We start from the raw sequence: 20,273 nt of genomic DNA, 5'->3' as shown, positions 1-20,273 counted from the left end.
TCAGAATTGCAACAAGTTTTCATGAGCAGGGGGTGGGGGGGGGGGGGGGGGGGGGGGTGAGATATTGAGGAAGGGAGTGTGTGTGTCGCTGTAATTAACGTTAGTGGGTAGCGCGGAAGTTGTAGCCAACTCGCGGGCACATATTGTTTGCAAATAGAGAACATGGGAGCACAGGGGGTATTTGACAATGCAGTTTCACCAAACACACTACCGTTTGTTTCTTTTTGACTGAGTTCCCCAGCCGAGAAACGCACGGAAATTGAAATTGCCTGTGTCGCCTCCCAGTGGGCAACACGTGGTTACATCAGCGTTGTTTCCGCGTCATTTAAACAACAAATATATATCTGATGACATGGTGACACGTTGATTTCACGTCATTTGACTTCTCAACCAAATGTTACTCAAAACTAACCGTTGAAGTGAAGTATTAACATGATCAAACCCCCCACAACCCCCCAGAGTCCCCCACAACACGGCGTTCACGTCCAGACAGTGCTGCGGCGCCTAGGACGATGCATCTAGGGGAGGGATATCCTCTGGGCCCCGAAGGACGGGACAGTGATTGATTCGGAAGAGCAGGAGGAGGCGAGTTTGATAAGGACTCACTCACCCTGTTACGTTACAAAGGACCGAAGACAGCTTTTTAACAAAGTTACTTTTTTTAGATGTTTTCGTGTCTTAAAAATGTTTTACTTTTGTTAAATCATTTGTACACATTTTAAATGGCTTTTACAGATGTGATGTATTTATAAAGAAAATTACTTTTATTTACGGTTGTTTCTATTGGTTTAAACATGTACTTTTTAACACATTTAAATGTAATATTCGTATGCTGTGTTTTATGCTTTTATGACGTTTTTATGTGTATAAAATGATGTACAAAAATATATATGAGCTGTTTTAAAGGAAATGTAATTATACAACTTTTCCAAAAGAAAAAAATTTTACCATGATCAAAGGGAGTGGTTATGAATGGTTATGTGAGGGTTAGGCCCATGGCTGTGTTGCTTATAGGCTACAGTTTGCTTTCATGTCTCAAATTACATTACTTCTGTACCATCTGAATGGGAGTTCCGTGCTAAAAATCGCACCACGTACACGCTATGTCCAAATGGTTGATACCAGGCTGCCAAATAATGCATGTGTTCACCATTGTTTCACTTTGATGGGCAGCAGGTGACACTGAACAGTCACATGGGACTGAGTGGTGCATGGGACAGGCTTGGGCATCCCCTTACTGTACCAATACATATTATTGGAATAACCCACAATACAGTGGAAAGAAACACAGATGTATTTAAAACAATATCACTCCATTACTATGGAGAGGGCAGATGGCGATTAGGTTTGTAGGCCTACTGCAAAGGGATGAACAAATGAAAGTAAAATATATATATATATATATAAAGAGAGAGAACAAAGTTCCAGAAAAAAAACATCTCCTTCCAGCTCGCTCTGCAGCCGAACCCCATGTAAATAATTCAGCGCTTGTTACATCAGCCAACCTAGGCATAAAGGTGTTATTAGAACATCACAGGGATTTACGGTGTGAGCCTGCATGCGGGGTCCTTCCTGACAAGGGACTGTCACATGTAGACTACTGACAGCTATGTTTTGGGGGAGAGAGAGAGTTGAGAGAGAAACACACAGCAAGAGAGAGACACAAGATATGGGCAAACAGTGAAGAACAAACACCATTGTAAATACAACCCATATGTAACGGTTCTCTTCCTTTTCTGATGAGGAATAGGATGGATCGGACCAATGCGCAGCGTGGTAAGTGTTCATGTTATATTTATTAGAACAGAAACACTAAACAAAATAACAAAGAGAGTAAACGAAACTAAACAGTCCTGTAAGGTGCAGCAACTCAAAACAGAAAACAACTACCCACAAATCAAAGTGGGAAAATAGGCTGCCTAAATATGGTTCTCAATCAGAGACAGCGATAAACAGCTGCCTCTGATTGGGAACCATACCAGGCCAAACACAGAAATACAAAAACAAAGAACACCACATAGAATGCTTAATGCTTTTTTTTTATATTTATGTTTATTTATTTTCCCTTTTGTACTTTAACTATTTGTACATCTTTACAACACTGTATATAGACATAATACAATGGCGCCGGAGGGGGGGGCTGCCGTCTTCTCGGCTCTCAACCAACCATGCTATTTTGTTTGTTTGTTCGTGTTGTTCATAACTTGGTTTGTACATAATGATGCTGCTACAGTCTCTTATGACTGAAAAGAGCTTCTGGACATCAGAACTGCGATTGCTCACCTCAAACTGGACAAAGAGTTCTTCTTCAATGAGTCGGACGGGAGGGATATACAACTACAGACACCCAACCAGGCCCAGATCTCTGTGATTTGCTGGAGAAGGAAACTGAGATTTAGTGGGAAACTACATTAAGAACATACAGCTGGAGGGTTATGCACTCCATCAGCAGGACAGAACATCCGCCTCTGGTAAGACATGGGGCGGGGGCCTATGCATATATGTGAACAACAGCTGGTGCACGATATCTAAGGAAGTCTCAAAGTTTTGCTCACCTGAGGTAGAGTATCTCATGATAATCTGTAGACCACACTATCTACCTAGAGAGTTTTTATCTGTATTTGTCTACATACCACCACAGACCGATGCTGGAATTAAAACCACGCTCAATGAGCTGTATATTGCCATAAGCAAACAGGAAAATGCTCATCCAGAGGCGGCGCTCCCGGTGGCCGGGAACTTTAATGCAGGGAAACTTAAATCAGTTTTACCTAATTTCTATCAGCATGTTTTTATTTTTTATTTAACTTTTATTTAACTAGGCAAGTCAGTTAATAACAAATTCTTATTTACAATGATGACCTACCAAAAGGCAAAAGGCCTCCTGCGGGGATGGGGGCCTGGGATTAAAATAAATAAATAAATACAATATAAATGTAGGACAAAACACATATCACAGCAAGAGAGACAACACAACACTACATAAAGAGAGACCTAAGACAACAACACAGCAAGGCAGCAACACATGACAAAACAGCATTGTAGCAACACAACATAACAACAACATGGTAGCAACACAATATGGTAGCAGCAAAAAACATGGTACAAATATTATTGGGCACAGACAACAGCACAAAGGGCAAGAAGGTAGAGACAACAATACATCACACAAAGCAGCCACAACTGTCAGTAAGAGTGTCCATGATTGAGTCTTTGAATGAAGAGATTGAGATAAAACTGTCCAGTTTGAGTGTTTGTTGCAGCTCGTTCCAGCCACAAGCTGCAGCGAACTGAAAAGAGCGACCCAGGGATGTGTGTGCTTCGGAGACCTTCAACAGAATGTGACTGGCAGAACAGGTGTTGTATGTGGAGGATGAGGGCTGCAGTAGATATCTCAGATAGGGGGGAGTGAGGCCAAAGAGGGTTTTATAAATAAGCATCAAAAAGTGGGTTTTGTGACGGGTGTACAGACATGACCAGTTTACAGTGGAGTGATATGTCCTATAAGGAGCATTGGTGGCAAATCTGATGGCCAAATGGTAAAGAACATCTAGCCGCTCAAGAGCACCCTTACCTGCCGATCGATAAATTATGTCTCCGTGATCTAGCATGGATGGTCATCTGAATCATGGTTAGTTTGGCAGCTGGGGCAAAAGAGGAACGATAGAGAAAACCAAGTCTAGATTTAACTTTAGCCTGCAGCTCTGATATGTGCTGAGAGAAGGACAGTTCACCATCTAGCCATACTCCCAAGTACTTGTATGAGGTGACTACCTCAAACTCTAAACCCTCAGAGGCAGTAATAACACCTGTGGGAAGAGGGGCATTCTTCTTACCAAACCACATGACCTTTGTTTTGGGGGTGATCAGAACGAGGTTAAGGGTAGAGAAAGCTTGTTGGACACTAAGAAAGCTTTGTTATAGAGCATTTAACACAAAATCTGGGGAGGGTCCAGCGGAGTATAAGACTGTATCATCTGCATATAAATGGATGAGAGAGCGTCCTACTGCCTAAGCTATGATGTTGATGTTAAATGTGAGACCAGAGGAAAAAAAATCTAGACCACCTGTACTCCACACACAGAGATGCATGCAGAGCTGTCCCTCGCCCTCCATTTGGCAAATCTGACAATAATTCTATCCTCCTGATTCCTGCTTACAAGCAAAAATGAAAGCAGGATGCACCAATGACTCGGTCTATAAAAAAGTGGCCAGGTGAAGCAGATGCTAAACTACAGGACTGCTTTGCTGGCACAGACTGGAATATGTTCTGGGATTCTTGAGGAGTACAGCACATCAGTCACTCGCTTTATCAATAAGTTAATTGAGGACGTCATCCCCACAGTGACTGTACGTACATACCCCAATCAGAAGCCATGGATTACAGGCAACATTCGCACTGAGCTAAAAGATAGAGCTGCTGCTTTCAAGAAGGGACACACACAGAAACTTACAAGAAATCCCGCTATGCCCTCCGACGAACCATCAAACAGGCAAAACATCAATACATGACGAAGATTGAATCGTACTACACCGGCTCTGACGCTCGTCGGATGTGGCAGGGCTTGCAAACTATTACAGACTACAAAGGGAAGCACAGTTGAGAGCTGCCCAGGGACACAAGCCTACCAGATGAGCTAAATGACTTCTATGCTCGCTTCGAGGCAAGTAACACTGAAACATGCATGAGAGCATCAGCTGTTCCAGGTGACTGTGTGATCACACTCTCTGCAGCCGATGTGAGTAAGACCTTTAAACAAGTCAACATTCACAAGGTCGCAGGGCCAGACGGATTACCAGGACGTGTACTTCGAGCATGCGCTGACCAACTGGCTCCCTGTCTGAGTTGGTAATACCAAGCAGACCACCATAGACCCTGTGCCCAAGAACACTAAGGTAACCTGCCTAAATGACAACCGACCCGTATCACTCATGTCTGTATCCATGAAATGCTTTGACAGGCTGGTCACAGCTCACATCAACACCATTATCCCAGAGACCTACTCCAATTTGCATACCGCACCAACAGACCCACAGATGATGCAATCTCTATTGCACTCCACACTGCCCTTTCACACCTGGACAAAAGGAACACCAATGTGAGAATGCTATTCAATGACTACAGCTCAGCGTTCAACACCATAGTGTCCTCATAGCTCATCACTAAGCTAAGGACCATGGGACTAAACACCTTCCTCTGCAACTGGATCCTGGACTTCTTGACGGGCCGCCCCGACGTGGTAAGGGTAGGTAACAACACACCCGCCACGCTGATCCTCAACACGGGAGCCCCTCAGGGGTGCGTGCTCAGCTCCCTCCTGTACTCCCTGTTCACTCATAACTGCACTGCCAGGCACAACTCCAAAACCATCATTAAGTATGCTGATGACACAACAGTGATCAGCAGCCTGATCACCGACAACGATGAGACAGCCTATAGGGAGGAGATCAGAGACCTGACCTTGTGGTGCAAGACAAAGGAGATGATTGTAGACAACAGGAAAAGGAGGACCGAGCACTTATCGACGAGGCTGTAGTGGAGCAGGATGAGAGCTTCAAGTTCCTTGGCGTCCACATCACCAGCAAATTAACAAGGTCCAAGCACACCATGACAGTGGTGAAGAGGGCATGACAAAATCTATTCTCACTCAGGAGACTGAAAAGATTTGGCATGGGTCCTCCAATCCTCAAAAGGTTCTACAGCTGCACCATCGAGAGCATCCTGACGGGTTGCATCACCTAGACTATTTGCATTGCCTAACCCCATCCCCCAGAATGCTGCTGCTACTCTCTGTTGTTATCTATTTATAGTCACTTAAATAACTCTCCCTACATATCACATATTACCTCGATTACCTTGACACCGGTGCCCCCGCACATTGACTCTGTACCAGTACCCCCTGAATATAGCCTCCACATTGACTCTGTACCAGTACCCCCTGAATATAGCCTCCACATTGACTCTGTACCAGTACCCCCTGAATATAGCCTCCACATTGACTCTGTACCAGTACCCCCTGAATATAGCCCCGCTATTGTGATTTACTGCTGCTCTTTAAAACCTTTTCAAGTTCATAACTGTGCACTTTCCTCAAACAATAGCATGGTATACTTTCATTGTAATAGCTACTGTACACTGGACAGTTAGATTAACAAGAATTTAGGCTTTCTGCCCATATCAGACATGTCTATGTCCTGGGATTTTTGTTTTGTTTCTTACAACCTCATGCTAATCACATTAGCCTACGTTAGCTCAACCGTCCTTTTTTTTTAGGTATTTTCTTAAGGGATTGTAAGCAAGCATTTCACTGTAAGGTCTACCTACACCTGTTGTATTCTGTGCATGTGACAAATATATAATATATTTATTATTTGGGAACTTTTGTGAGTGCAATGTTTACTGTTCATATTACATTTTTTTGTTTCACTTTTGTTTATTATCTATTTCACTTGCTTTGGCAATGTAAACATTTCAAATTAAGCCAGTTAAATTGAATTTAATTGAGAGAGACAACGTTTAAATGTAAGGTTTATCTTCAACCACATGCAAAGCATGCCATCCAAGATGACCCATATCACCCAAAAGTCTCTCTCTCTATCTTTCTCTGACACACACAGACACACACAGTTTCCTTCTATTGCCTTCCTCCCTCCCTGCAGTGCTAGGTGTGTGGTCATTGTCAGGAGGACTGGAAACATATTGGTAGCCTGGGCAGATCCCCAGCTATCTGAGGGACCATCAGGCCTATTTAAACTGATATGACCTGTGTGTGTGTGTGTGTTTGTGTGTGTGTGTATGTGTGTGTGTGTGTGTGTGTGTGTGTGTGTGTGTGTGTGTGTGTGTGTGTGTGTGTGTGTGTGTGTGTGTGTGTGTGTGTGTGTGTGTGTGTGTGTGTGTGTGTGTGTGTGTGTGTGTGTGTGTGTGTGTGCGTGTGTGTGTGTGTGTGACAGAAAGCAGTTAGAGTGATATTGTGAGATCCCAGCTTTAAGAGGAACTGGTGACATCTGGTCAGATCAGAACATCCTGTGTTCCTGTTATCCAGTGTTCCTGTTATCCTGTGTTCCTGTTATCCTGTGTTCTTGTTATCCTGTGTTCCTGTTATCCAGTGTTCCTGTTATCCAGTGTTCCTGTTATCCTGTTATCCAGTGTTCCTGTTATCCTGTGTTCCTGTTATCCTGTTATCCAGTGTTTCTGTTATCCTGTGTTCTTATTATCATGTGTTCCTGTTATCCAGTGTTCCTGTTATCCTGTGTTCCTGTTATCCTGTGTTCCTGTTATCCTGTGTTGCTCAAATAACACATCTATTGTGTCTGTCCAGTAGGACAGTAGGTGGAGCTGTTCACTGACATCAATGACTCCTTACTGCCGCCCCTGTTTTCAGGGAAATGTTTTTACACTGTACATGCTGACCTGACCATCGGGCATATAACATGGGACTGCTGACGCTAGTGGACCATCTAATAGTGACACCTCTACTAATGGAGGGTCACATGGTTGCTGGTTACCATGCACTTAACAGACAAGCTGCAACATGATCTCATCAACTCTGCATGACTGTAATTCCTGGCCAAGTTATCCAACAAATTCCTGAGGGTGGATCCTTCATCAACTCTGCATTGCTGTGATGCATGGCCAAGTTATCCAACAAATTCCTGAGGGTGGATCCTTGATCAACTCTGCATTACTCAAATCAAATCAAATCAAAGTTAATTTGTCACGTGCGCCGTATACAACAGGTGTAGACCCTACAGTGAAATGCTTACTTGCAGGATCTAACCAATAGTGTAAAAAAGGTATCAGGTGAACAATAGGTAAGTAAAGAAATAAAACAACAGTAAAAAGACAGGCTATATACAGTAGCAAGGCTATAAGAGTAGCAAGGCTACATACAGACATCGGTTAGTCAAGCTGATTGAGGTAGTATGTACATGTAGATATGGTTAAAGTGACTGTGCATATATGATGAACAGAGAGTAGCAGTAGTGTAAAAGAGGGGTTGGTGGGTGGTGGGTGGGACACAATGCAGATAGCTCGGTTAGCCAATGTGCGGGAGCACTGGTTGGTCGGCCCAATTGAGGTAGTATGTACATGAATGTATAGTTAAAGTGACTATGCATATATGATAAACAGAAGAGTAGCAGCAGCTTAAAAAGAGGGGTTGGGTGGGCAGTAATCTGTGATGCATGGCCAAGTTATCCAACAAATTCCTGAGGGTGGACCATTCATCAACTGGACACATAATGATGAAATGCAGTAGGCGAATCCTAACACAAACAGACAAAAACCTCTGAGATCAATGTCTTGACCTCAACACTCAGATCAACTATCGCAACGTTAGTCCCCCCATTGAAGCTCACTAGTGATGAAGTCATCTCTGTTTCAGTCATTGTTTAGAGATCACTATCGGATTCCCCCAAGAAGGTTGATGGTGGGTTGTTCCATAAAAGCAGGTTGATTGCACCAATACTCGGGTTACCAGGAGTTTAAATATTTTATAGAGAAACAGCACCAGAGCAGTTTGAGACAGCTTGAGTTAAAGGAAAACTCCACCTAAAAACTACACTACATGGCCAAATGTATGTGGACACCTGTTTGTCGAACATGTCATTCCAAAATCATGGGCATTAATATGGAGTTGGTCCACTATTTGCTGCTATAACAGCCTCCACTCTTCTGGGAAGGTTTTCAACTAGATGTCGGAACATAGCTGCACGGACTTGCTTCCATTCAGCCACAAGAGCATTAGTGAGGTTGGGCATTGATGTTGGGCGATTATGGTTGGCTCGCAGTCGGCGTTCCAATTCACCAAAGGTGTTCGATGGGGTTGAGGTCAGGGCTCTGTGCAAGCCAATCAAGTTCTTCCACAACGATCTCAACAAATAATTTCTATGTGGACCTCGCTTTGTGCATCGGGGCATTGTCATGCTGAAACAGGAAAGGGCCTTCCCCAAACTGTTGCCACAAAGTTGGAAGCACAGAGTTATCTAGAATGTGATTGTATGCTGTAGCATTAAGATTTCCCTTCGGCCTCCTGAGTGGCACTGCATCGCAATGCAAGCTGTGCGACTAGAAAACCTGGTTCAAGTCCAGGCTCTGTTGCAGCCGGCTGCAACCGGGAGACCCATGTGGCGGCGCACAATTGGCCTAGCGTCGTCTGGGTTAGAGGAGGGTTTGGCAGCAGGGATGTTCTTGTCCCATCGCGCTCTCGACCTTCGCCTCTCTTGAGTCCGTACGGGAGTTGCAGTGATGGGACAGGACTGTAACTAGCAATTGGATATCATGAAATTGGGGAGAAAAAGGGGTAAAAAAATATAAATAAATGTATCTTCACTGGAGCGAAGAGGCCTAGCACAAACTATGAAAAACAGCCCCAGACCATTATTCCTCTTCCACCACTATGCATTCGGGCAGGTAGGGTTCACCTGGCATCCGCCAAACCCAGATTCGGCTGTCATTCTGTGATCTTGTGTGGACTACCACTTCACGGCTGAGCCGTTGTTGCTCCTAGATGTTTCCACTTCACAATAACAGCACTTACAGTTGACCGGGGCAGCTCTAGCAGGGCAGACATTTTACAAACTGACTTGTTGGAAAGGTGGCATCCTATGACGGTGCCATGTTGAGAGTCACTGAGCTCTTCAGTACGGGCCATTCTACTGCCAAAGTTTGACTGTGGCTGTGTGCTCAATTTTATACACCTGTCAGCAACGGGTGTGGCTGAAATAGGCAAATCCACTAATTTGAAGGGGTGTCCACATACTTTTATACATATAGTGTATTTTTTAGTATTTGTTTCAATATATTTCCTTTACTTCAAAATACAGAAATCTTTCCCGTATGATGCTTCGTTTTCCATCATATAATGCAAAATGCAACATGATGATGATTTCTATATTTTGAAAACTTGATTTTCTTTTAAGGAGGAGCAGGTGGATGGGAGGAGTATGAGAGGGAGGGTTGATGGGTATGAGAGGGAGGGGAAGGTGGGTGGGGAGGAGAGAATAATGTTATTGGAGAGCAGTGAGAGATTGAACTTGACTAAAGAGATCATGAGAAAATTAGAAACACTGTCCTTGGAGAAACTCCCTGTGCTTGGGCAGTCTCTGTAACTGTTCTAAAACACAACTTCTCATTACATTGAATGTAAACCAGAACTGAGCTACTGTATATGAATGGGCCAAAGACAAAATAAAGTGAGAAAAGACAGTGCTAAATTCTTTGTTTTTGTGATTTGAAATCCTGAGGCCCATTTCCTGCCATATCATAAACCCTTTCCTGTGCTGCATTGATTCCAGAGTGCGCCAGGTTTCCGCTGAGTTCCACTCTCTATTCCTAATCCACCGCCTTTGATAGGCGGAAATGGATTGTTCTTCAGAATGTGGCATCACATACTTCCACCAACCCCCTCTCCACTCCAGCCCCGCCCTGACCTTCCCCAAACAGGGATCATGACCATTCCCTGTGGCATGTCCAGATCTGCCTGATAATGTACGCTTCCTGTTTGCAACCCAGATCCCAAATCCGGCTCTGGAACACTGAAACCCTTCCATGCTTTGCCAGGTTCCTAGATGACCTGCACTCTGTTGTGTATATTATTCCTTGATGCTGCAACTGAATTGCCTCCACTAAAGGGGCAATTGAGGCCTCTCTCGCAGTGGGCTTCTGGCCACATGAAGGGGATTGACACACAGATCCAGAATGCCCAACGTGACCCACATCAAACAGAGGCAGATAGAGCCAGAGGTGATTGGAGAGAGGTTATAATAAATTAGAACAGCATGGAGAGGTTTGAGAGGTGCTGGAAAAGACATAAGGAGAGAGAAAATATGGATTAGGAGAGAGGAGTAGAACAAGAAGTTTGCAGGCAGAAGCAACAAGAGAGAAAGGTGGGAGGATAAAGGAGTGCAGACAGAAGTGAGATGAGGGGTGTGATCTTAGATGTTTTTCTATGATTTATTCATCACCATGGTGATCTAACATGGTTACATAACAGTGGACAATCACGCCCCTCCCTCCTCGTGCCTCCATCACCACCTCCCCTCCCCCAGGAAACCCGGAGGCGGCAGATTAGCAGTCCCCTGCTAATCCCAGGACAATTGTCCAATTGTCAGGGTCTGGAGTGTGTGGCGTCATGTGTTGAGTGGAGTGTGCGCGTGTGTGTTTGTGAGTGGGCATGCGTGTGTTTGTGCGTACGCACAGACATGAAGTTCGTCACGTGTGAGGTCAGGAATGTTCGTCAGTTGAGGCACACGCAGCCAAGTCATAGTGTTGAGGGTGAGCTGATTTGAATGAATGGTGTAGTAAAGGTGATGAGGCTTACGGTATCAAAATCCGCCTTGTCAAACCACTGTTCTTTAAGCCACAGATCACCTCTACTGTGCATAGACTCTATGCAGAGCAAAAACCCTAATGTCAGACATCAGATGGAATTAGCCTGCATACAGTACATACTATACGTACACACACACACAATCTGTCTTTACCTTCAGCAGGCAGTTCAGTTGTCCAGAGTATTGGTACTCTGTGGATCTTGGGTCTTTCTCTTCCATTTACTGCTGACAGACAAGAGTCGTCACAGCTGTGCTGATGGAAGAGATCCAACTCGTCCCAAGCTCTTAGTTATGCTCGGAATTCTGAGTTCAAGATTTAGACTACCCTGTTTTGTATTCAAAGTATCAGAGTTGTGACTTGTGATCTGTGAGTGTCCACTCCTGACCTGTGTTGGCTGGTGAGAGTGCTCATCTCCTCTCCTTGTTTAATTCACTCTGGCTGTTTCGTCATGGCCGCTTCAGCGTCTCTGTCTCGGATTGCAGCTGACACACACACAAGCGCACACACACTCTGACATAGGAAATAGATGTAACAGCTCCACACACACCTGGCTGATGTAACATACAGTAAGTAAGCTGCTCTGAAATACCTGCTGTTGGGAGAAGGAATCATGGGGGTGGATAAAATCTCAAATACATATCACACTCATATCCAGCAGATACTGAGAGCACTCGGAGCACAACCCTGTCAGCACATCAGCTTCTCACAGTGAAATGAGTGTGTCAGAGAGAACAGATAAAGGGGTCAGAGTTAAAGCGATCCCAGGCCTGAATGAGGAGGGCAGGACAGACAGACACAGAACTTTGAACTCTGAACACTTGTGGTCAAACAAAACTATTTGGCATGACAGGCTCACTGATTCTTCTTCCACACAGTTTAGTCTACATAGCAAAAGATGACGTCAGAAGCTGAGGAGAAGTCATTATTGCTTCAGCAGATACGGGATGTGGACTATAAGCTAACTAGACAGATCAGCTGATGTTGCACGTTATACCTCACCATAGCAGGTGACCATTCAGATATCCCACACATTTTACATATCCAAATCAAACTTTATTAGTGATATTATATACTGTACAATCTATATTAAAGGGGAAAAGTGCACATACTTTAGTACAGATCGTCGACCTGTATGAGTACTATATTATATTCCATAAGTTATCTTCATTAAAAGCACTGTAATAGTGTGAGCCAATGTGTGTCAGACAGTAGAACGATGGATTTGTATAAGCGCAGTACAGGCTACAAAAAAAATATGATTTTTTCACATTGGTTTAGGATCACGAATAGAAAATCACTTCCAGGAAACAAAAGACAAACTCAAATGGTGAATTGTCACATATTTCAGGGTGCAAAAGGTAATGGTTTTTTTTGTTGCTGTTCCTTCCATTTAATTTCACTTCTTCATAGTATTGTAACAATAGACCAGCATTTTTAGTCTTAATAATGTTTTAAAGGCCAACTACTGTAGTACCTGTTCACCTTGAACATGTACCTTCTGGGGACATTGTGTAAATGTTCCCACACAGATCAAAATACATCTATAACGGTCTATATTCAGAGAAAACCCAGGGCTGGAAATACCAACTTTCATTGTGTCTTGTCAGATTAGTTAGGTCTTCTCCTTTCACAGTAAATGTGTGTATTGTGCTGTGAGGTGTCCATACACACTCTGCCAACCTAGCTCGACTTCCTGTGTGTGAGAGAAAACAAAGCTTTCACAGAGTACTGGGTCACACTTTTCCGGCACTTGGAAATCTCACATTGTTCATATCCTGGTTCTCAGGAAAGGCGTGATGGTGTTTGAAAATCATGAAAACCCCTTTCAATGGTTAACATAGCGAGTTGGCAATAGTTATGTTTTCTACTGCCCTCCTATGCTTATCCAGGAGATCCCTCACAATTTGTCCCCCAATTTTAGATTGCTACTGACAGTCAATAGGTTCCCGGGGACACACACCTCTAAAGACATCTCTCATATGTGTGTTTGTGTCTGTGAGTCTAGCGTCACACACACGAGAGACCAGAGGGGTCAGATTTCATTCCTTTATCATGGTTACGACCAGAGGACTCTCCACTTTCTGCTATCCCAGCAGCACCTTCTGCAGGCGGTCAGCAGGCACACTGATCTCATCCTCTGACTCTGCGTCACTCTGGGGGTTGGAGCTGCAGGGTGAGGTGCATTCTGGGGAGCACAGGTAGTGCATGAGGGGCAGCCGGTACTTCCCACAGAAGTCCACAAACTTGATGTGGCGCACGCATGAGTCAAAGTACACACCTGTGGAGAGAGAAAGCAGAACAATATCAAATAAGCACACTAAAATAGGACACGCAATACATTATATACAGACAAGACAAAGACAGGTACAGAAATACAGACACACAGTCCAATGAGAAGCTAGTGTGTAGTAAACGTACCGGCACACTTAGGATTGGGGCACTTGCTGGCCAGGTCTAGGTAGTGCAGCAGGTGGCAGGGCATGTCGCAGGGCGAGTATGGAACGTTCCGGCTCTTGATGGTACGTCCCGCCAGCTCCAGCAGCGACGGAGGGTCATACGTCATTTCCTTGACGAAGCGCACAACTAGGGGGTTGCCACGGAGACTGAGCTCCTGCAGGTGGACCAGGCTGAGAATCTCCCGGGGCAGGTAGGTCAGCAGGTTGTTATGGAGACTGAGGGAACGCAGGGAGTGGAGCCTGAGGGGAGAGAGGGGGCATGGTCATTGTTATGAGTATTATAGACAAAAATCTAGACTTTGTTTAGGTTATGATAGTCCACGATGGATGTGGTTCTGTTAACCAGTTGTGGAGGTATGCTTTGAATATGGTTGGGTTCTCACAGTCTTGTGGCAGTATTATTGTGTTAGGGTTATATTACAGTTGTGTTGTGGTTAACTGGTGAGCTGTGGCAGTATGCGCCAGATGGGGTTAGTGTTATGGTTACCTGGTGAGCTGCGGGGGTACACCCTGGATGCGGTTGTCACACAGGACCAGGTAGCTGAGGTAGGGCAGGTTGGCCAGCTCAGGAGGAATAGATGTGATCAGGTTACCACCCAAATACAGAAGCTCCAGACTGACAGAGAGGTTTAAATATGTTTAGCATCATATCAAGTGACAATTAACATGACAGTAACAAGTACAGCATGAACCCAGATGGTCTTTGGGACATCAAAAACACCATAACATACTGTTTACTGGGCAGTTCCAAGTGCATATGTGGCTAGCCATGTTTTGCCACATCAGTACTACATTGGGGTTCCCACATGTTGACATGTATGTGACAGCGATGTGTTAACAGAGTGAGTGAAAGGCATCAAAGGGCTCGAGCAGTGGAGCTGCTGAACAAACAGTTTGAAAGGGAAGACACTAGACACACACACTGTACACATACCACAGAGAAGTGCCGGAATTTCTAGCTCTGTCTTTAGCCTGCATGAGTCCAAAACATTCTCTCATAGCTAGAGTGAAGTTTAGGTCGAGTGTAATCAAATGTCTGCTGCTTAGCCTACACCACAACCATGTGGGGTAGTCCCATCCAAAACAGATGACTGACTGAGGCAGTTTGAAAAATATCAGATAAATGTATTATCCACAAATCTCAAAACGGAAATGTACACATTCAAGTGTTATCACATTATCACATTCTCTCTGAAAGGAAGAACGAGTGAAAGGACAGCTGGACACTGGGAAAATGGAGAGAGAGAGAGGAACAGAGGGAGCAGCAGGCAAAGAGAAACAGGGAGATGCAGGGAGTGATCCATCAGCAGAAATGATGACACAGCAGCAACTGGGACAGAGGAGGCCATTCTGTGTAATTGGCGCATAAAGGCCTCCTCTGTACAGTTAACCCACACGGGCGGGTGGGGCCCCTGGAAGTCAAGCCCTGGGGCCCCTGGAGTTCTGTTTCTGGGTAACAATTAAATAACTGATTATTTTCAATTAAAATGATCAGAAAGGGGCCTCCCGAGTGGCATAGAGGTCTAAGGCACTGCATCACTAGAGACCTGGGGTTACAGCAGAGACATTCAATCCCATCCTGGATCAAGATCCCTGATGCCTAAATTGTTATGCACACCCCTCCAAAAAAATATGAATAATTATTAGTATTTTTATAGTGCCCCCTGTGTGCACTTCTGGTAATACAGTATTCCCCAGCACGGTACAGAAATGGTATAAAAATCTGGATACTGTCCACCCTTATTTGAAACTTTCTTATTGGTCTATTAACAAAATATACCACATGGTGACATCACCATGGAAGGTCACCATGGAAGGCCAAAACTCCCCCCCACCAAAATTGGCCGAGATTTCAGGCAGTCCTTTCAAAAAGCTCTTACAATAAAAAAGGCATTAACATCATTTTCACAAGTTTACTGTAGTATTCCAACCTCAGTGTCACATTGCATTTTAACTTTTTTTCTTCTTTTAAATATACATTTTGTATGTACTGGGCCTTTTTCTTCTCAAGTGGGGTTACACCTTCAACTTTCAAAGCAGTAGAAATATACAATTTTGAAGCTATGAGTCCACTTTTTCCTTTGTAGGATAAAAAATAAAAAATAAAAAAATACAAAAACCAGACACCTACAAAATGACATCACACAAACATCAACTACATCACATCTGCCCAGACCCTCATGCTCACACCCCACTCTCCGCCACATGGCCTCAAACTGCACCATTTTGTTTTTCTCCAACGCCCAAGCACTTTCAGCATTTAGATAATGATGCATGACCTTTTCATTGTGTTAACGGAGGATTGGTTGATTTCCAGTGTTAAAGTAAAAACATATTTCAAGATGATTAACAAGAAGAAGTATCTTACTGCATCCTCATATGCCATGGCTTGAAATTTGCAGACTAATAGTTCTGACAGCCACATTTCTAACTCCACCCATACCGTTTGGACTTTAGACCATTCCCAGAAGGCATGGATTACTTAGTCATTGTAGTTGTACACGTTGTGCTGTGGAATTTGGGAATTTTGGCAATTGTATAATAAATTCTAGTTTATACTGGAATAAGCATACATTTCATCATTAATTCATTTAGTTAATTATGTTCCAACATTCCCTCCATCTTGTGCCAATATCTTATTTTTAAAAGTCTTGGTTCCAATAGTTTATTTTTCCTCTAAGAGACTGTGAATAAATGAGGCTCTCTGCAAGGTTTTGTATAGCTTACCCATTATTGGAATATACTTCTGACCCAAATAAGATTCCCTCAAGTTTGCTCTAATGTCCAAAATATTTCAAATTTAAATTATGATAGAAAACCTGTAATTTAATTTCATATTGTTATAGTATTCATAACTATGAAGTTGTTAATGTTCTTTGCTTTATCCTTTGAAAATAGACAAAGGATTCTGGGTATGAACATGCTCCTCTTCAATATGTACCCATTGCTCTTCAGTGTATTTAACTATATGTCCCAAGTAACAGCCCTGGGTGGTGAGTTGATACAAGTCTGGAAGGTTAAAACCACCCTCAGGCGTAGAACAAAAAGGAAAGTTTTACATCTTCCTAGTAGTTTTATTTGCCCATATAAAAAGTATGTTATGTCACTAAAAAGCAATGATCAAATCAGTTGATGACAGTCAGCCAATAGGGTCAGGGTTAGTGAACTATTAAAGCCAATCAGGATCTATTGCAGCTGAAGTCAAAGTACTTACACACTTATCTTTGGTTAGTCTATAAATAGACTACTGTTTAATACTGCTTGACATGACCCACATCCCAGTTCCACTGATCTGACTTTACAATGCCTTCTCTTTTATAATGTTAATTGGCTATATAGTCAGATCCTAAACTGTGCTCACTGATATCAGAAGAATGTGACCTGTATGGGGGCTGGGGTAGATAGAAGAATGAATTGATCTTCAGTAGGTCACTGTGACCTGTGCTAAGATACCACTGGCAGACTTGTCTCAGGGTAAACACATGACATGAGAAATACAGACTGTTCCCAGGATAGTAAAAAACAATTATCTGGAAACACACTGTCCTTGCAGTTTATACAAACTTGGCATTTCTTCACAGATTAAACCACGAGAGGCTTGAATGTGTGTCATGACATCTCTGCATACATGTGTGACTTGACTATGTGGAAGTGAGTGTGTGTGTAATTGATGAGTAAGAGTTAGTCATCCCAGAGGCTGTTACTGTGTATACTGCGCAATGTGTACCCCACCACATGAACCATATTAATGTCCTCCTCTGAGCAACTTAGGCAGTCAGTCATGCCCCAACCCTAGCCAGAATAGATCCTGACCCTAAGCTTGATAACAGTTGCACTGGGGTCGGACAGGCTTCCTGTTTAGATTAAGACACTGCGGAGCTGGTGTGAGATATGGTTCAGAAAACGTACCACAATCCAGGGATAAGAAATGTGTTGTATTCCAAGTTCCCATTAGGAGAGAGAAGAATTAATGACGGCTTGTTTTTTTATTTTTACAGATGTTCTCGATGTAACAGTTGGGATAATGGGACAATTCAAGAGTTAGTTCAATGCATTTCTCATCCCTGGATTGAGGTACATTTTCAGAGCCTGATCTGGCACCGCTGTCTTTTAATCTATACAGGAAGCCTGTCTGACCCCCAGTGCAGCTGTAAGCAAGCATAGGGTCAAAATCTATTCTGGCTAACCCAGGCCCAGTGTTGGTCAAGGCCTGATTGCATGGTAATTGTGATTATCTGCATGATGTGATAGTATACCGTTTTCATTTCCTGAAAAACCTACAGGTTAGGATTTAAAGTCTGCTTCAGTGTACTGATACAGTAGCCTACTGGAGGAGTGAGGATATGTTAAAATCCATTTAACCATAGTCCTGGCAATCAAGGGGGCGCATTGTTTTTGTAAAGGTAAGCATCCATGGAATTAGGCTACAAGACAGCACAGCTTGCTCCCACCTCTCTGCATTGTTGTAATGGCATCACTTAAGCCTTCACAACAACCCAAACTCCCAGCAGCAATGGCAGTTGAAATGGTCTGTACCCACTGAACTCACTCTTCGCCCGTAAACCTTATCACACTAGGCCTAAGCTGGTCATTGTGATAGTTAGCAAAATTGTCAACTGCCTGATACTATGTGAAAGGTTGTGATGCAATCACTGTGGAACGATAGTAACTTGTTACTACAGCCACACAATCATAAACCCAGCCTATTTTAAAATGCTTGCATTTAAACCTAACCCTAAACTTAGCCACACTGCTAACTTTATGCATAACCCAAACCTTAAATTAAGCAACAAAAAAGCAGCAAAGTTTGGTTTTCCTGAACTTTTATGATCGCACAGTCACATTTGGCTATGGGCCTATCTAGTGGAAACCACGGTGAACTGCAACATTGTAACAAGCTAATGAGACCACGCTGTAGCTATATAGTGATGGGCATTCAACGGTTTCCGTGAGCCAGCTCATTTGGCTCCGTTCACGTAGAAGAGCCGATTCATTTGGCTCCCAGACGGCTCTTTGTTCAAAATGCTTAAATCGACCTGGAACCACGAAACAAATGCAAATCGCCAATGTAAAGCCAAGTAGGCTACCATTATGTCGGATTGTGAAATTCGCATTGAAATACACGTTTAACTGGCCACACTGTTAGATAGCCTGAAAAGGAAGTTGCCCCCCAAAAATGCACTGAAAAAAACAACTACTGCGTGGACCAGACTCACGCGCTCTCACCACTATTTGTGTCACCCTCTAGATACTTCGTTTGAAACTTTGCAGAAAAACGTTTTGTGCTCAAACGGAGTATGCAACTCGGCGAGTCAAATGGACAGCTCTTTCACTAATACGATTCGGTCCTCGACGTTCAACAAGAAGATCCGTTCGTTTGCGAACGACCCATCACTTCCTTTTGCAGCTGGCGAGGCCGTGCACGTCAAGTTATGTAGTCCACATACCTGGTTAAGTTTTCTATTTCTGCAGGAATACTTTGTAATCTGTTTCCCCCAAGGGAAAGTGATTGTAGCCGCTGCAACTTCATGAACTGCGCTGGCATCTCCTCAAATCGATTGCCACTTAGATTCAACACCTCCAACGGCAAAGATCCAAACTCCTTAGGCAGCGAGAATTCGTCCAGACGGTTGTTCTTGGATATTAGTGTTCTGAGCTTGGTTAACCGAGTAATGTCTTCACAGATGACCGATAGTCCGTTGTTGCTAATGTCCAGAAACTCGAGGTTGGAAAACATGCAAACTGATCCGGACAGCGAGGCCAATCGATTGAAGCTTAGATACAACTGCTTGGTGTCCCTCTTTCGCCCCTCGCTGATATTGACCAAGCTCAAACTGTTCAAATTCCGACGTGACAGGTCTAAAACACCCTCACAATGACCGTTTGCGGCTCCTTCATGCAAATCCATTTCGCAGTGTAGGATACTGTTCAATATTCTGAACAACGTGGGGTTGCAAACTCTTTATGGGAGTCCAATGGCCCCGAGTTTCCGTCTGTTTCAAATCAATATTCCTTGAAGTAGCCGAACGGTGGCGACCCACATTGTCGCTAAGAATGTATTCCTAAGCAGTGGGCTACAACTGCATCTGACAGAAAAGAAATAAACCTGTGTCGGGAAAAGATGATTGTGTAGAATAGCTCACTGTGATTTGTCAGAACCTGGCTGGTACAACAAAGCAACTGTTTAGTGTATATATAGTACATGTTTCGGGGTTGGCCAGTAGTAGTTCCGCCCTAATTTAACCCTTTCATTGGTTTACATGCATTATCTAAGTTGGATCTGATCTAGTTATAGAGTACGACGTTTGTCACCGTTTACTAGTAAACAGAATAATCGTGGTGCATAAATGTTGTACTTGGTGCCTAACTAAGTAAAACTGGGAAAAAGTTGACGGTGGTAATTCACTCAATTTGCAGTCTGCTCCCTGGTCCCCTGGTCCCCTTGCCCTTGGATATTATGCAATCATCCAGTAGTATTACATTGT

The 20,273-nt window shown here is 43.6% G+C and overlaps 1 protein-coding gene across 1 annotated transcript; it reads right to left on the bottom strand.

The window, feature by feature from the left end:
* Nucleotides 1-12,363: 12,363 nt before the first annotated feature.
* Nucleotides 12,364-19,974, bottom strand: lrrc58b (leucine rich repeat containing 58b). Its single transcript, XM_021597797.2, has 4 exons — nucleotides 19,236-19,974; nucleotides 14,276-14,404; nucleotides 13,751-14,028; nucleotides 12,364-13,610 (listed from the first exon to the last, which is right to left on the bottom strand). The coding sequence occupies exons 1-4, from the start codon at nucleotides 19,694-19,696 to the stop codon at nucleotides 13,417-13,419; spliced, it is 1,062 nt and encodes a 353-aa protein (XP_021453472.1). The 5' UTR covers nucleotides 19,697-19,974; the 3' UTR covers nucleotides 12,364-13,416.
* Between the last annotated feature and the right edge of the window lie 299 nt (nucleotides 19,975-20,273).

Source organism: Oncorhynchus mykiss, chromosome 3 (assembly GCF_013265735.2).
Source record: "Oncorhynchus mykiss isolate Arlee chromosome 3, USDA_OmykA_1.1, whole genome shotgun sequence".
NCBI classification, from domain to species: Eukaryota; Metazoa; Chordata; class Actinopteri; order Salmoniformes; family Salmonidae; genus Oncorhynchus; species Oncorhynchus mykiss.
The sequence above is the reverse complement of the archived record's forward strand: the minus strand, read 5'-3'. Positions and strand labels throughout refer to the sequence as shown.

What these genes read in the sequence shown, in the direction of transcription:
- lrrc58b (XM_021597797.2), bottom strand. Translation starts at nt 19,696, where the DNA reads ATGGATTTGCATGAAGGAGCCGCAAACGGTCATTGTGAGGGTGTTTTA. An exon ending in GAAATAGAAAACTTAACCAG is followed by an intron (nt 14,405 to 19,235) that starts GTATGTGGACTA and finishes CCTCTCTGTCAG; the next exon opens with TCTGGAGCTTCTGTATTTGG. An exon ending in GTACCCCCGCAGCTCACCAG is followed by an intron (nt 14,029 to 14,275) that starts GTAACCATAACA and finishes CTCTCCCCTCAG; the next exon opens with GCTCCACTCCCTGCGTTCCC.